General features: G+C 36.9%; 1 protein-coding gene across 5 annotated transcripts in view; it reads left to right on the top strand.

Moving 5' to 3' along the window:
* Window positions 1–15,795, top strand: part of SYCP2 (synaptonemal complex protein 2) — a 53,999-nt gene that overhangs the window by 33,465 nt on the left and 4,739 nt on the right. For 4 of the 5 annotated variants that reach the window (XM_038749970.1, XM_038749972.1, XM_038749971.1 and 1 more), the window contains exons 27-36: window positions 1,601–1,658; window positions 4,440–4,611; window positions 6,248–6,306; window positions 7,104–7,271; window positions 8,771–8,951; window positions 10,562–10,671; window positions 11,468–11,650; window positions 13,173–13,260; window positions 13,644–13,802; window positions 14,568–14,671. In XM_038749970.1, coding sequence (XP_038605898.1) covers window positions 1,601–1,658; window positions 4,440–4,611; window positions 6,248–6,306; window positions 7,104–7,271; window positions 8,771–8,951; window positions 10,562–10,671; window positions 11,468–11,650; window positions 13,173–13,260; window positions 13,644–13,802; window positions 14,568–14,671 — 1,282 coding nt within the window. The remainder of the gene's footprint in view (window positions 1–1,600; window positions 1,659–4,439; window positions 4,612–6,247; window positions 6,307–7,103; window positions 7,272–8,770; window positions 8,952–10,561; window positions 10,672–11,467; window positions 11,651–13,172; window positions 13,261–13,643; window positions 13,803–14,567; window positions 14,672–15,795) is intronic. The other variant, XM_038749973.1, reaches the window with a different exon arrangement.

The following is a 15,795-nucleotide window of genomic DNA, read 5'->3' as shown; positions in this document are numbered from 1 at the left end:
TGATGAGAATTTGCACATGACCTCTTTTAGAAAAGACGCTGTAAACCAAAAGCCTAATCCCTCCTTTGATTAAGCACTCCAAGAAACCCCTAAGTGGGGTGGGGAGAGGTATGGAAAGAACTTCAACTTTTACTCACCGTTCTGTTTTAGAGAATGTAAATTGCATTTGGAGTTATGAAAAGTGTACTCAGCTGTACATTTTAAACTTACTGAAGATGTGAACTCGTTGTGGGCAGGAAATGTGTCTGTTTGTTTTATTGTACTCTTCCAATAGTTTAGTACAGTGCTTTGCACACAGTAACCGCTTAATAGATGAGTGAATTCTTCAATTGGTAGTCTCCACTTAATGTACTAAAGTAGTTTTACCACTTAATCATCTTACTAATAAAGGGCAGAACAAAAACCAAATTTAAACTGGAAGACAAAAACTACGTAGAGGAGGAGAAATAAAGAAAATACCAAATAAGGTGTGAATATAGGTAGCCCTTCTGGCTTACAGAGCACCTGGGTGGAACAGATGGGTGGCCTGCAATTGAGGAATGGACACCTGGAGATCTAGAGACTAAGGAGAAAGAACAGCATGACAACTGCATAAGAAGCAGACTTGGGAGTCAGACGTCATGCACTCTAATCCAACTCCACCATATGTCTGCCGTGTGACCTTGGGCAAATCATTCAACTTCTCCGAGCCTCAGTTACCTCATCTGTAAAATGGGGATTAAGACTGTGAGCCCCACGTGGGACAACCTGATCACCTTGTATCCCCCCGTGCTTTGCACATAGTAAGCGCTTAACAAATGCCATTAAAAAAAACTAGAGTCTGAGACTTTTTAAATGGCATTTAAGTATTTACTATTTGCCAGGCACTGTTCTAAACTCTGGGGCAGATACAAGATAATCAAGTTGGACACAGGACCCACATGGGGCCCTCAGTCTATTCCCCATTTTATAGGTGAGGTAACTGAGGCACAGAGAAGTGAAGTGATTTGCCCAAGGTCACACAGTAGATAAGTGGCAGAGCTGGGATTAAAACATAGGTCCTTCTGACTCCCAGGACCATACTTTATCCAGTAAGCCACCCTGCTTCAATTTCATTTTTATTGTAATTACTTTAAATAATTTGTGTTTTAACACAGTTCTTAGAGAAGTTGCAGGCATAAGGTAACTTGCAAAGTGTATGGCCTGTCAGATGAGAAGTGGGGACAAGAGTCTCATCTTTAAGTTTCTCTCCTTCTCCATTCTCCCCACATTAATATTCAGTGGTGGGGCTCCCAGAACATCTGCTGCTGCTGCAATTATGGACTATCCTATGCCTGAGTTACCAGTGCCCACATGGGTTAGATTGGTGAGAAAGAAAATTCCACAGCCACTGGCCTTTGATCCCAACCACCTGTCCCTCGCTACACCATTTGGTGGTTGGCATTTAGAGTCCCTTTCATCAGAAGGTGCAGGACACTTCAGGTCCTAAGATAAATGCCCCTCTCCTTGGAATTGCTCGTTTTGCCAGTAATAATCTCTGTAAGGAATTCACTCTGTCAACATTTTAGAAGGACTTCCATAGTTATAAAGTTCTAATTTTAATGTTTCCTCATTTTTTCAGAAGTAATATTTATGAGTTCAGTGTGAATGAATCTGCTGACCCTACTATACAACTTCAAGTAAGTCTATATAATAAAGTTTTCAAAGAATTGTTTTTAAGTGCTTTATAAACTGATACTCAGTGGATTGTAAGATCCTTGAAGACAGGGATCACATCTACTAACTCTGTTGTACTCTCCCATGGGTTTAGTACAATGCTGTATACAAGTATGTGATCAATACCATTGACTGGTTGATTGCCTGGAAGGTTTGGCTTTGTATCCAGGTATTTTTTATGTGAAGTCTCCTTTAGGATTAATCTAGGTTTATGTCAGGCTTGTCCTTAGCTTTCTAATCCCAGAAATTTTACTCAAACCACCAATGAATTAATTAATCAGTAATATTTGTGCAAGTCCTATTATGTGCAGAGCATTGTATTAAGTGCCTGGAAAAATGTAAACACTGTGTTAAGTGCTTGGGTAGACACAAGATAAAAAGATCAGAACAATCCCTGTTTCTCAAAGACTCAAGAGTCTAAGAGGGAGGGAGAACAGGTATTTTACCTAAGAGAAAACAGGCCCAGAGATGTTAAGTGACTTTCCCAATGTTGCATAGCAATCAGTCATACTTACTGAGTGTTTTCCTGCTGTTTTTTTGTATTTTCCTACTTTTCTCCACTACTCCCCCTTCATATCTGACAATGTCTTCCGACCTTTAAGGCCTTTTTATTAAGGGTACATCTCCAAGAGGCTTTCCCCAACTTAGACCTCATTTACTCTTCTCCCGCTCCCTTCTGCATGGCCCTCAGACTTCTACCCTTTATTCTCCCCACTTTCAGCCCCACACCCCTCGTGGGTGTAGTTTATTTATATTAATAAATAATATAATACTATAATATAATACATAATATTATATTATATATAATATATAATGTTATAATATCCCCTGTAATTTATTTATATTAATGTCTGTTCTCCTCTACACTGTAAGCTCCTTGTGGGTAGGGAAGGTGTCTACAAACTCTTCTGTATTGCACTTTTCCAAGTGCTTAGTACAGTGCACTCTTCACACAGTAAGTGCTCAATAAATGTCACTGATTGATAAATAATTCTCAGTGATTTTTTATGGTTACTTTGTGCCAGGCAGTAGTTTAAATACAAGGTAATCAGGTTGGACACAGTCCATGTCCCACGTGGAGCTACCGTCAGTCAATCCTATTTATTGAATGATTACTGTGTGCAGAGCACTGTACTAAGTGCTTGGAAGAGTACAATATACCAATAAACAGACACATTCCCTGCTCACAACAAACTTACAGTCTTGGGGAAGCAGGGTGGTCTAGTGCATAGAGCAGAGGCTTGGGAGTCAGAAGGACCTGGGCTCTAATCTCTTCTCCAGCACTTATCTGCTGTGTGACTTTATACAAGTTATTTGACTTCCCTGGGCCTCAGTTAAAAATGGGGATTAAGACTGTGAGCCCCACATGGGACATGGATATTGTCCTATCTGTTTAGTTTGTATCTATCCCAGCGCTTTGAACAGTGTTTGACACATAGTAAGCACTTAACAAATACCACTATTATTATTATAGCTATTATTAACTTAGCACCACTAAACTATTGTTTATTCTTTGTTAGAGTAGTTCAAAACAGACCGTCACAACATTAACAGTTTCACAAACTATGAAATCAACTTTAAAATATTAGAATGCAAAACAGGAAGATATGTAATAGTGTAACTTCTAGAATAAAATCGGTAGAGTTAGAATTAAACATAAAATTTTGATCTAGACTGGTTTCACAGAGCGTGACTTGGAAAGCTAAAATGAAATAGTTATACTTGGCTAAATTTTAAATGTTTTTAAAAAAACCCTCTCACATACAAAACCCATTATAGGCCAAACTGACCACAGCATAGTATTGGGACACTAGAGACCAGTTGCCAGGGTAGTTGCTGTGGTAGCAAGCAGTCTTTGCAACCCATTTTGTCAGCTACTTTCAGTATTTCCTGCTCGAGCTGTTGACCATGCCCTCCTGAGTTTTTTAGCCAGAAACCATCACCATTGATTTCCATCAACAGCCAACAGCTGTGTCAGTCTTTTCCGGATGCAGATGGGTATCCAGACTGGTGCCAGGCAGCTGGTTGATGGCATTTTCAAAAGATCAGCACTCCCCCCATCCTCAAAGTACTGCCAAAATCACATGTCCTCCATGCAGCCTTCCCTAACCCTTGCCCATGACTTCACCTTACTTCCTTTGAATTTTGGTACTCAACTTCTTTAGGATTTTGGTACTCAACTTCACCCTAGTCCCACAACATTTGCATACATATCCTTATACTCGGTTGCTTCTTTACCTCTAATTTATTTTAATGTCCATCTCTTGCACTAAACTGCAAGGTCCTTGAGGGCAGGAATTGTGTCTACCAACTGTATTGTACTTTTCTAAGCACTTAGTGCTTAGTGCTGTGCACAGAGTAAGTGCTCAATAAATACCATTGATTGTTCTGATTCTCCTACATCTGGCTGTTAAACCCCATGCTGCAATGAGATATGGCCTTGTGAAGGAGTAAAACATTTAAACAAGCAAGAGTTCTTCCAATTTGAGAATCAAGTTTAACAGGAACATTTTTCATCATCAAAGGCTATTTTGGAAGTTTGGATCAGTTTAAAGAGGCAGGGTAATACAAGTATTTACAAGTATTTATTGTTTGCATACATTTGAAAAAACTTAAAATCAGTTTTGTTTTAGTAGCCTAAATTTACACACATGTCATTTACTAATAGATAAGGTATCCGCTTTTAAGCTTATATTGAATTAGAAATTTAATTCAAAACAATTAAACTTCTTTCTATTTTATAGACTGCAAGAGAACGAGAAAAGAAGCATTCTTTTAGTGGCAATGACCCAGATCACAGAGGTGATAGCAATGCAGATAGCCATTTGCTGAAGGAATCAAACCAAAAACTTAAGCCACAGCATATAGGATGTAGTAGAAATAAAACTGCAAAGAAGCCTAAACAGTTGGTTGCAAGTAAGAAATTCTGAGCTTTTCTTAGTGCCCAAACTCCTCAGCTTTTCATCATTTTAAATGTCCACTTCGTCTTCTCTTGCATTCATACTACAGAACACAGGTGTTGGAAATCCAGATACCAGGCCCACTTCTGCCTTTTCAAATTCACCCTCGCTTGCTGTTACTCTGCCATTCCTTCTGCTCATTATTCACTTCCCTCAGTATTTCACCTCCCTCTTTGATTAGCATGCCAGTTGTTCCCCATCGGTCATTCCAGAACTCACAGTCATCTATAAATTTTTTTTGTATATATCGAATTATGTGTTCCACTCTATAAGCACTTCATTTATTCACTCATCCATTGACATTTCCATTCTCTTTTTTCTCCTACTCATAGTTTATAATGGGTCTGTCACTCATCTCCGCACTTTCTTCCCCCTCCCTTCTTCACCTATGACCTTAAGTCCACATCCCCTAAGCACCTCGGTACTCACGCGCATCCCCTTATGTACATATTATACTCAATCACTTCCCTTACTTGCAATTTATTTTGATATCTGTTTGTTCCTCTTAGAGTGGGGACAAGTGCTTAGTACAGTGGTCTGCACAGAGTAAGTGCTCGATAAACACCATTGACTGACTGATTTATTCTCTTCTCATTGACTAATTTTTTTATTACCTCTCTTGTACTTTTCTACCTTGGAGAGAGGTAGAGAAGTATGGAAAACAAAGTGGAAGAGAAAGAAGGATAGAGGGAGACCAGAAGGTCATCAGGATCGTAATACTAGGTCAGACTACTGGTTCTTCTAGCCCAGTATTCCATCTCAGAGATGAAATACCGGGGTTGTTGAGGCTAGTGGAGGAAGAAAAGGATATGGAAACCAGGAGAAGGAAAGACTAAAATCCAGAAAGAAGGGAGAGGATATGAGAAGGGCAGATAGAGTTATTGACTCCCATCCTTCACTACCACTTTCTCGTCCACTTCCTGGCCCCAGCAGAATTGGTTCTTTCTTTCTACTCCATGAAATATTTTGGAAAAGACAATTAACACTAGGCCAGGACGCTCATGTTGCCAGTTCGGCTTTCACCCATTTTGGACCAGTTCTGGCTATCGGATGTCCCTGCCAGAGCTTTCTGTAGTAGTAATGATATTCATTATGTTCTTACTAAACCCACTTCCCATATTTCTGGGATCTCATGGATATTTCTGGTGCAGCCAGATAATATGAAGTGCAAGTGGTACTGTTGAGGGAAAACCAAGGCAAGATAGGTCAGCTTGTTGGTCAGTGATTGAAAGAGAGATTGTTCTTCTCAAACAAAGGATAAAAAGAAGCAGGCGCAAAAACAGAGAGGCCCTGCATGAGACAAATATGTTGGCACAGGAATTAACTAGCTTTTTATGCACCCACTGCAGAAGGGAATGTCAGTCATGCATTGGTCTTTTCAGTTACACTCACCATCCATAGCATAGTTTTTAGAAAATGAACTGCAGCTGAATATTTAGGCTTTTACAAGAAGCTTGAGAGAAAGCAAAATTCAGTTTTCCAGTAGTTGATATAAACTTTTGGCAATAGTTAATGATAAGTAATAATACCAAATAAAACATTTTGTAAATCTTGGTATCAATATTTATATACATCTAAATTTTGAATTCCAGAAAAACATTCTAAATCTCCAGTTGTGCCAGTGAACGGGGAGCAACTAAAACCGACAAAGGTAAAACCGCAATTCATGGGACATATGTAGGGATTGGGTTGAGCAATGGAGTTCCAAATCAAATAGAAATAGCAATTTGACTATATTTAACACATTTTTGCCCCATCCAGAACAAAACTCACATGTTCTTCAAATTTGGAGGAATGGAGCTCAGACTGTTTAATTTCCTTTAGTTAAAAATTATTTTACTTATTAAAGTTTGTGTGAGAATACTATTACATTATTTTAATGTTGAGTTTTTTAGTGAAAAGATGAGGAAACTAAGGCAAAAGAGTAGGACTTAAAATTTGCAAATGATTTTAAAGCACTATTTGCATATCCCTTTATACCTTTATGAATACATCACCTCTACTCTATATTTTTACTGAGTCTAACATAACTCTCCTCGTTTTCCCTTCCATTGTTTTTTATTCCAAATTCAGCCTCCTTCATATTACTTTGCCCTTGGGAATCTATTTTTTCTTGCTTAGAAATTAGAAATTCCTTTTAAAATCTGATTTTATTTGTTGTTTTTGTTCACAAAGTTTCTTAACAAGGCTTCACCAAAAATTATCTCAAAAGGAATAATGAAGGGGCAATAAAGAAATAACTGAAATGTATACTTAGATCTAGTCCTTCTTTGGTGGATTTGTTGAATGTTGCTGGGGAGTCTGCCTGCCTTTGGTTTACATGTGAAGAGAAAAGATCGGGAATTTCATTATTTGAATTAAAGCCATTTATCAGTCTTGTTACAGGGATAATTTTAATTAATTGTGTCTATATTTTAAATACTGATCTAATAATGGTCTCTCTCAAAGGCACCAGTACACATAGAAGTAGATGAGACTACTGAAGCACCAGTAGCCAAACGTGCCAGAAGAGCAACAATTACAACAAAAAATTCTAAGGATCGTTCAAATTCTGAATCAGGAATTGAACAGGAATCTTCATTGCAGTTCATTTCCAATGAAGAGAATTTACCAGAGGTAAGCAGTTTAAACTACATGACTAGATTCTTTTTTTACAGTCCACTAAAATTATATTTTAAAGTTCACCTAGAATGTTGTCAAAGAAAATAAACCTCTAAAATCTCATTGTTTGATATTTTCAATAGAGAGAGGATTTTTGCATATGACTCTCCTAAAACTTTGACCCATTTTGAACATTACAATCATCCCATCAAACTGTATCATCTTTTTATCTGAGGACATTTTTTTACAACCTCCTGTGACTAATCTGATTGTGTTCATTGTGGGCAGTGAATGTGTCTACTAACTCTGTTGTATTCAGTACAGTGTTCTGTACTAAATAAATCTCACTAGTTGCATTGTACCTACCCCAGTGCTTAGGATGATACTTGGTGCATAGGAAGCACTTAACCAATTCCCCAATTATCAGTGTTAAATATACACTTGTACAAATGCTGAAGAAAGACATAAATAAAACTTACATCAGTAGAAATTACAGGGTTATGCATGTGGAGGATTAAACAGTAAGGATTTTCTGGAGTAGGTAGTATTTTAGGATGATTTTGAAGTATGGCAACAGGGCTGTGGTCTGATATTTGTGTAGAAAGGGAGTTTGAGGCTGGGTGAACAAGTGAGAGTGAGAGAATGGAGGTAGCGTGAGGTGCATTCTGAATGTCATCATGGGTGGAATAGAAAAGCAAGATGGAAAGGTAGTGGGTAAAGAGAACAAATATATAGAATGGAAAGTGTTGTGGACAGCAGTGTACCTTTTATTCACCCCACTCAGGTAGAGAACGCATCTACCCAACTCTGTTATATTCTCCCAAGTACTTAGTACAGTGCTGTGCATACGGCAAGTGCTCAATAAATACGATTGTTTGAAAGATTGCCTCACACGAGGTCACAGAGCAGGCAATTGGCAAACCGAAACTAAAACCCTGGTCTCCTGACCCCCAGACAGGCTCTTTCCAGTAGGCCAAGCTGTTCATTCAATTCTTCATTTAAGTTTCTCTAGCAAATATTTTTATGCCTGTCTTTCCCATTAGAAGGGCGGGAAAAGCAGCATTTCTCTGCCAATTGTCAGCTGTGTGACTTTGGGCAAGTCACTTAACTTCTCTGTGTCTCAGTTACCTCATCTGTAAAATGGGGATTAAAACTGTGAGCCCCCCGTGGGACACCATGATCACCTTGTAACCTCCGCAGCGCTTAGAACAGTGCTTTGCACATAGTAAGCACTTAATAAATGCCATCATCATTATTATTTGTCTGTGTTGTACTTTGCCAAGTGTCAAGTAGTGCATTGTAACCAGGAGATGCTCAGTAACTACTCTATTACTACTGTTACTAGGGATGTAAGATTCAAATCTAGGACTTGTAAGTTGTGCTGCTCTACAGCATGCTGCATCTCTTAATTGTACCCATCTGATATCTACTCATATATGGTTTTGTATACATCCAAGCATACTAGTATTTATAAATACTATCTTCAGTTTTAATATTCATGTTCTTTATTTCAGAAACAGAACATTCAGACCCAAAGCGAGGCTACACAAAGTAAAAATCTTCAAGGTATTGTTTCTCCTGATTCAAAAGATGAGAAGGAATCACCAAAATTTTCAGATTCTGAAAAAGACGTACATCTTGAAGTATCACCTAAAGTCTTGCCTGAAAGCCCATCATCTGTAGAAGAAATGAGATGTTGGTATTTTATTTTTATTTAAAGTTGCTAGCTCATATTTTCTCTAAGTATTATGCTATTTAATTGTGATAAAGTGAGACAAGAACTCATTGGCAAATTATTGCAAATTCAGTCATCTTCATATTTTGGAAATTAATGTTTGCATTAAGTGATTCTTATTCTGCCACATAGTCAAGAGCCAGGTTTTACTTTGAAGTAGGTTAAAAAGGCTTACCTGACTGAGGCGATATATTAAAATCCAATGAATAATAAATGATAATGATGGTATTTATTACCTAGTGCTGGGGTAGGTACATAGTAACCAAATAGGACACAGTCCCTGTCCCACAGAAACGTAGATCTAGGAGGAAGGGAGAACAGATCGCTCATCTCCAGTTAACAAGCAGAAACTGAGTCACAGGGAAGTGAAGTGACTTGCCCAAGGTCAACCAGTAGGCAAGTGATTAAGCCAGGATTAGAACCCAATTCCCCTGACTCCCAGTCCTGTGCTCTTTTCATAAAGTAATTCTGTGTCCAGTGAATAAATATTTCTCAATGCAGAGAAAAAAATATTCGATAATTTTGCAATTTTTCTTAATATGAAAGTATGTCTACAGTAATTTTGAATTGTTTATTGTTCAAAGGACTGTTTCATCCCGTTGAAGTAAGTGTGACGAATTATTTTAATTTTGGTAATTGTTTCACTGGCAAATCAATGTAAAATATATGCAGAGATAAAGACTATGCCCCTTTTTACTTTGTACAGAAACTATTTACAAAATGACCCATGTCATTCTTTTGATTAGAACTACTTGTTCATCTTTACTAATATTCAAACAACTTGCAAGACAAATTCAATGCATATTTTAGCAGAACTCTTTTCTTCACAGTTGTTTTTAAGGACTTTCTAACAACTTAAGGATTACAGGAGGCATTTAAGTTGGAAATTAGAAGATTTCAGCTGGTATTGTGCTCCTCTGACTTAATAACTTGTTTTTTTTCTAAGCTAAAACTTTACATATTGTTCTATCCTAAGCCTTCTTCAATCTTCCAAACTCCATTCCTCCTCCGACCCTTTCCATGTTCAGGCCTGCATGGTGTCAGCTCCTATTTCCCTAGGCTTGGGTTTCCATTTTAGGAAATAGGCAAAGAGTAACTGGAACTTGGTTGCCAAGTTCTCAAACCTCAAGGAAAAACTGTTCCATGGCCCAACCTAAGAGCAAGGCTTAGACCAAGTGGAAGCAGCATTATTTAAACTCATCCAGGCCTGCCTTGGGCAAAGGTGTTCTTCACCATCAGAGCAGTTATGGTTTGGGATCTTGGACCAAGATTATAGTATCATGAATCTGTGGTAATGCTACTTGATCCCTAAAGTTGTTTTATGCCAAAGCCCCTAAAGGATTCCTTCACTTGAGTCTGTGCCTCACCTTAGTCTCTACTGATATATGTAGTTAAACCTTTTGTAACATCTGGAATAGAACTGTTAATCTAGACAATTTTAAGAAATTATAATTTAATGGGAAATTTGCATGTCATTTCCAAACAATTAATTTGGGATAATAATTTGTATTTCAAAAACCATTGTAAATATAACTATTGGTAATTAAAGGCATTTTTTCCTTCTCTGTAGGTGCAGAGAAAACAACTGAGGGAAGTTATACCCAGGAATATGATTATCCATTAGAGTCCTCACACCTTTATCAGCAAAAGTCAACACCAGAAAAAGAACCCTTAAACCAGGTGAAAAATTTTTGTTAATAGTGTGCTTTCCATTAATTTCATTTTTATATTATAATTTCTGCTGTGTGTCACATCACTTATTTGGATTTTTAGTTGAATTTTTAAATGTAACACAGAGCTGGATACTAGTAATGGACAATTCAAGAATGGGACAATGGTTGATCACAAAAGATTATGAAATTGACTAGATATAAGACAAAAAAAGGTTTATTTTTAAATATTCTTCTGTGGACATTTTTCTTTAATACTGAAATTATGTATTTCTGTTAATTCATTATCAGTGGTATTTATTGAGAGCCTTACTTTCTGCATAGCATGAGACTGTATACAGTCCGATTAATTTATATCTACTCCAACACCTGTTACAAAGAAAGCACTTAACAAATCCCATTAAAAAAAAAGACATGGATCAGGAAATCAAAAGAATTTAGGAATAGGTCTCAAAGCATATGGTAGTGTCTTAAGACAGGCAGTACTGGTGTGTGAAAGATGCAGTTGACCAACAGAATTGAAGTGAAATAAAGAAGTTGGGGAATATCTCATTAAAAATTAATTAAAATTAATTTCCATAAACATTTCAGGTTGAGAGCCACTAAGACTACAGAAATCATTGGCCTATCTAGCCCAGTTACTTCTTCCCTGTACGTCTCTTTTAAAAGTTGGTTGCTAGAAATTAAGCACCTCAGTTCATTACATTTAGTATTTCCTATTCACAAGGCTTTTAAAGTTGTTTTGCTTTAAGTTATATAATCTAGTCTTTAAGTGGGATTTCCTTCCTTTGTTATCTTTTTTCCAGCCCAGTGTTACTCAAGCAATCATGGATAAAATTGTAAGGAGTACAGAAGACACTGAGGTCCTAATTCCTGTTTTGGAAGCAACGATCAATTCTGAAGATGCTACCAGTCCTAGTTCAGAAGGCAACCTTAGGGAATCTGAACAGAAAAAGACCCATATAAATGTTTCACAAAATACAGGAGAGGTATGCGGCTAAAAACTTTCAAGCTTTCTTCACATGCACCACGAGCTTTTGATCTAAATTTATTCATCCTTTTGCATTTATTGACTGCAAACACATTCTTTTCATAGTTTTGTTCTGTTTCTCAGCTATGTTCTCATTTCATGTATAAATTTTTTAAAGAGGGGAAATAAGATTTCATAGGCACTAGAGGGCCTAGAACAATAAATTTAGAATTGTAAACTCTACAGAATAAATTTTGTAATTTTTTTAAAAAAAGTTTTAGTAAAGAGAACATTGAAATATTTAAACATTCATCATAAAAATTGCACTCGACCTATTGTACTCTCCCAAGAGTTTAACTACAGTGCTTAACAAATGCCACAATTATAGACCATCAGCTCAGTATGGGCAGGAAGCGTGTCTGCCATCTCTGTTGTACTGTACTCTCCCATGTACTCAGTACCTTGTTCTGCAGATAGTAAGCACTCAATATCATTGTGATGGATTATTTTTAAAATGGTCAGTGAACATTGTCTAACAACTGTGTATTCTCCTAAGTGCTTAGTACAGTGCTCTGCACACAGTAAGCGCTCAATACCATTGACTGAGTAAAGTGATCTTACAGATTTTCATTCCTAAGACTTTTAATTTTATTTTTGATGTTACCTAAAGACCTATCTCATGTACAGCTTTAATCATAACTGAATACTTAGCATACTTACTAAAAGCCATTTTGACCACTCATTTCTTCTGACCAAATCCACCCAGCAAAATGTCCTCTGCCTATTCTCTTTCACTTAACCATACCCATTTTCCATTTTTGGCACCCTTACCCTATTCATTTGGCCTCCTATCCTTATAGCTAGCTTGCTATATTTTCCTCTTTACCTTCTCAAAATCAATAATATTTTACTGAGTGTATATAGGATGCAAGTCACTGTAGTGAGCACTTAAACATGATCCCTACCCTCGAGGTACTTACGTATCTCCCAAAATATCTTCCACTTAGCAGCCAAGGAATATTCCTAACTTACAGAAGTTTTCCTCCAGTTGCAACAGATTTGGGATTTTTTTCTCATTTCCTTTTTGTGGAGAGAGAGAGAGAGAGACATTAAAAATCACTGACAAGGAATTTGGATCTTATTTAGAAGGGAAATTGAGGCAGATGTAACATCTAAAAAGGAGGTGGGTGCTTACCTCAGTTCAGTCTGTCTAACCACATATGCAGAAGAAGAAATGATTGGGTGAGGAGGGTCTGCAATCACCAAAGTAATCCCTTATGAATATATTATGCACATATCTTTAAGTTATTATAAATTATTTCTTCATATTACTCTGTCTCCCCCTCTAAACTGTAAACTTACTGTGGGCAGGGAACAGGTCTGCTAATTCTGTGGTATTGTACTCAATCTCTTAGAATAGTGCTCTGCACATGGTAAGCTCTCAATAAATACCATTGATTAATTGACTGATAGTCCCTGCCCTTCATGGACACACTTAAACCCACCTAAATGTAATAGTCACTTTCCTAATTTTTTTTAAGGAATCAGTGTTGCCATTTGGATTTTCCATGTTGAACAGGAAGAGAAAAAAAGCATGGGATGCGTCTCTGGAAGATGTTCATGAGTCAGGTGAGTGGAATTAGTGGTGTCTATGAGCATCCTCACTGGTGCATTTGTTGATAAATGGAACAATTGTGTCAAATGTTGTTTTGGAGCAATTCCAAAGGTTATCCAGAGGTAACAAAAACATTTTATTTGGAATTTTTATGTAAATTCATTTTTAAAATAATTGTTCATATTGTAGCAATTCATTTCCAGGTCCTGCTTATTCAAGAGATGTGAGATCTGTGTTAGCTTGTATTGACAAACTGAAAATTGAAAAGGATTTTTAAAAATAACTTTTTTCTACTTGTAGTGAGCTTGCTTTGAATATGCATATATGAACAGGAAAGTATTAAAAGAACTATTTGTTTTGTCACTATGATCTATTTATGTGTGTACTGTATGTTAAGAGCCTATTAAAAGCACAACTCTTAAAAGGAGGTACCATAATGATGGTCAGAGTGATTATGGTGAAGTGGAAATGAGAGAAGAAAATGAAGCTGCGGAACCAAGTGTGCTTTCGAAAAACTTGTTGAAACCAGATGATACAGCCTATATTGCTCATAAAGGTAAGTAGATTTAAAAAATGCTAATAAGATAAATTGGAAATAACATAAAGAATTGTTGGTCACATGTGGAAAAGGAAAAAAATGAATACCTTTGAGCTTTAAGGAAACATTTTAGAGAAAAGATCACTGAACAAAGTATTAGATATGGGTTCTAGTTCTGCCTCTAATGTTGGATGTCACTGGCCCACTTTCTACTTTCTGTGCCACATTTTTCTATATCTGTAAAGTGGGAGTGATTGATACTTAACTTGCCTACTTGTAATTCTGACTGAAATGATAGGCTTAAAATCTTAATTCTGGAAAGCAATATCAGTATATAAGTATAATATTAATTACATTTACATAATCAATTTGAATTCAAATTTATGTACATTTATATTTTATTGAAGTCATGTGTCACTTTAATGACCTTTCAAAATAATATGCTTGATAATCAATCCAAAATGTGTCACATATAGTGAAGTACGAAAAAGAATAAATCAATGTATTGGTACGATTTCTATTTTAAAATATGTGAAAATTAACCCCACATTTAGATAATATTAACTTTAAATTACATGACAAGATTTTAACAATTAGATTTTAATGGATTTGATGATAATCACAGATGGGATCTAAAAATTCAACTCAGTCCTGACAACAAATTGGGTATTTGGGAATTTTATTCATTATTAGCTAACATGGCCTAGCCACACATGGTAAAGACATATATAAATTTATTTTTTAGTAGTTCATGAAAAATTGTCTCCTTTTTTGTACTTTCAGGTAAAACATCCGCAGCGTCAAGAAATGATGTTTCCATTCCTGGGGAGGAATTGGAATCTGAGTATTCAGATATTGGATGTCAAGAGTTAAATACAGAATTTCAGGTAAATCACGGTAATTCCAATTTTAATTTCTTATGTATACTGTTTTAATGTCAAAGGTTTAACCTGTGTTTACTATTTTTAAAACTTACTCTACTAATTTATTAATTCTCAGGTTAATAGGGTAATGATTTGCAAAGCACTGCAGCTAGGTTCTGCGAGCCCACTGTTGGGTAGGGCCTGTCTCTATATGTTACCAACTTGTACTTCCCAAGCACTTAGTACAGTGCTCTGCACACAGTAAGCACTCAATAAATACGATTGATTGATTGATTGATTGATAAATGAGAATTGGACACAGTCCCTCATCCCCAAGGGGCTCAGAGTCTGAAAAATGGTTGGGGTAGGGGAGAGATTAGAAATAGACATATAAAGAAACCACCCCAAAATACGAGGACAGCATATATGCAATAAGAGCATCAAAACAAGGTGTAAAGGAGCAGGAGGCCCAAGAGGTACAACAAATCTTCCAAGGGGGATAAGCGAGAGGGCGGTAGAATTGAGTTGAATTATGCTTTCCTGGAGCCATTCTAAATTAAGTTGTGTTGTGCTTTCCTGGGGCCATTTTCCTTCTAATATCTGCTTTCATAGCTTTTGGAAGATCCAGATTTCCAACAATGATTGAATTATTCTTATTAATAGTAATAATAATAATGGTACTTGTTAAGTGCTTACCTATGTGCCAAGCACTGGGGTAGACACAAGCTAATTCATTCATTCATTCAATCGTATTTATTGAGTGCTTTCTGTGTGCAGAGCACTGTACTAAGCGCTTGGGAAGTACAAGTTGGCAACATATAGAGACGGTCCCTACCCAACAGTGGGCTCACAGTCTAGAAAGTTAATCAGGTTGAACACAGTCCACATCCCACATGGAGCTCACAATCTTAATCCCCATTTTACAGATGAGGTTAACTGTGGCACAGCGAAGTTAAGTGCCTTGCCCAAGGACACAGAGCAAACAAGTGGCAGAGCTGGGCTTAGAACCCAGGTCTATCAAATTCCCAGGCCTGTGCCCTATCTACTAGGTGACACTGCTTCTCCTGGGGAAAAGGAGAGTGAATTATGGAGGAATTAAAAGTCTTGCATTTTGGAAGTTAATAAATACTGGGTAACTGACTGAATTA

This window comes from Tachyglossus aculeatus, chromosome 8 (genome assembly GCF_015852505.1).
Source record: "Tachyglossus aculeatus isolate mTacAcu1 chromosome 8, mTacAcu1.pri, whole genome shotgun sequence".
Classification (NCBI taxonomy): domain Eukaryota; kingdom Metazoa; phylum Chordata; class Mammalia; order Monotremata; family Tachyglossidae; genus Tachyglossus; species Tachyglossus aculeatus.
Note: the sequence above shows the minus strand (reverse complement) of the source record. Positions and strands in the feature narration are given on the sequence as shown.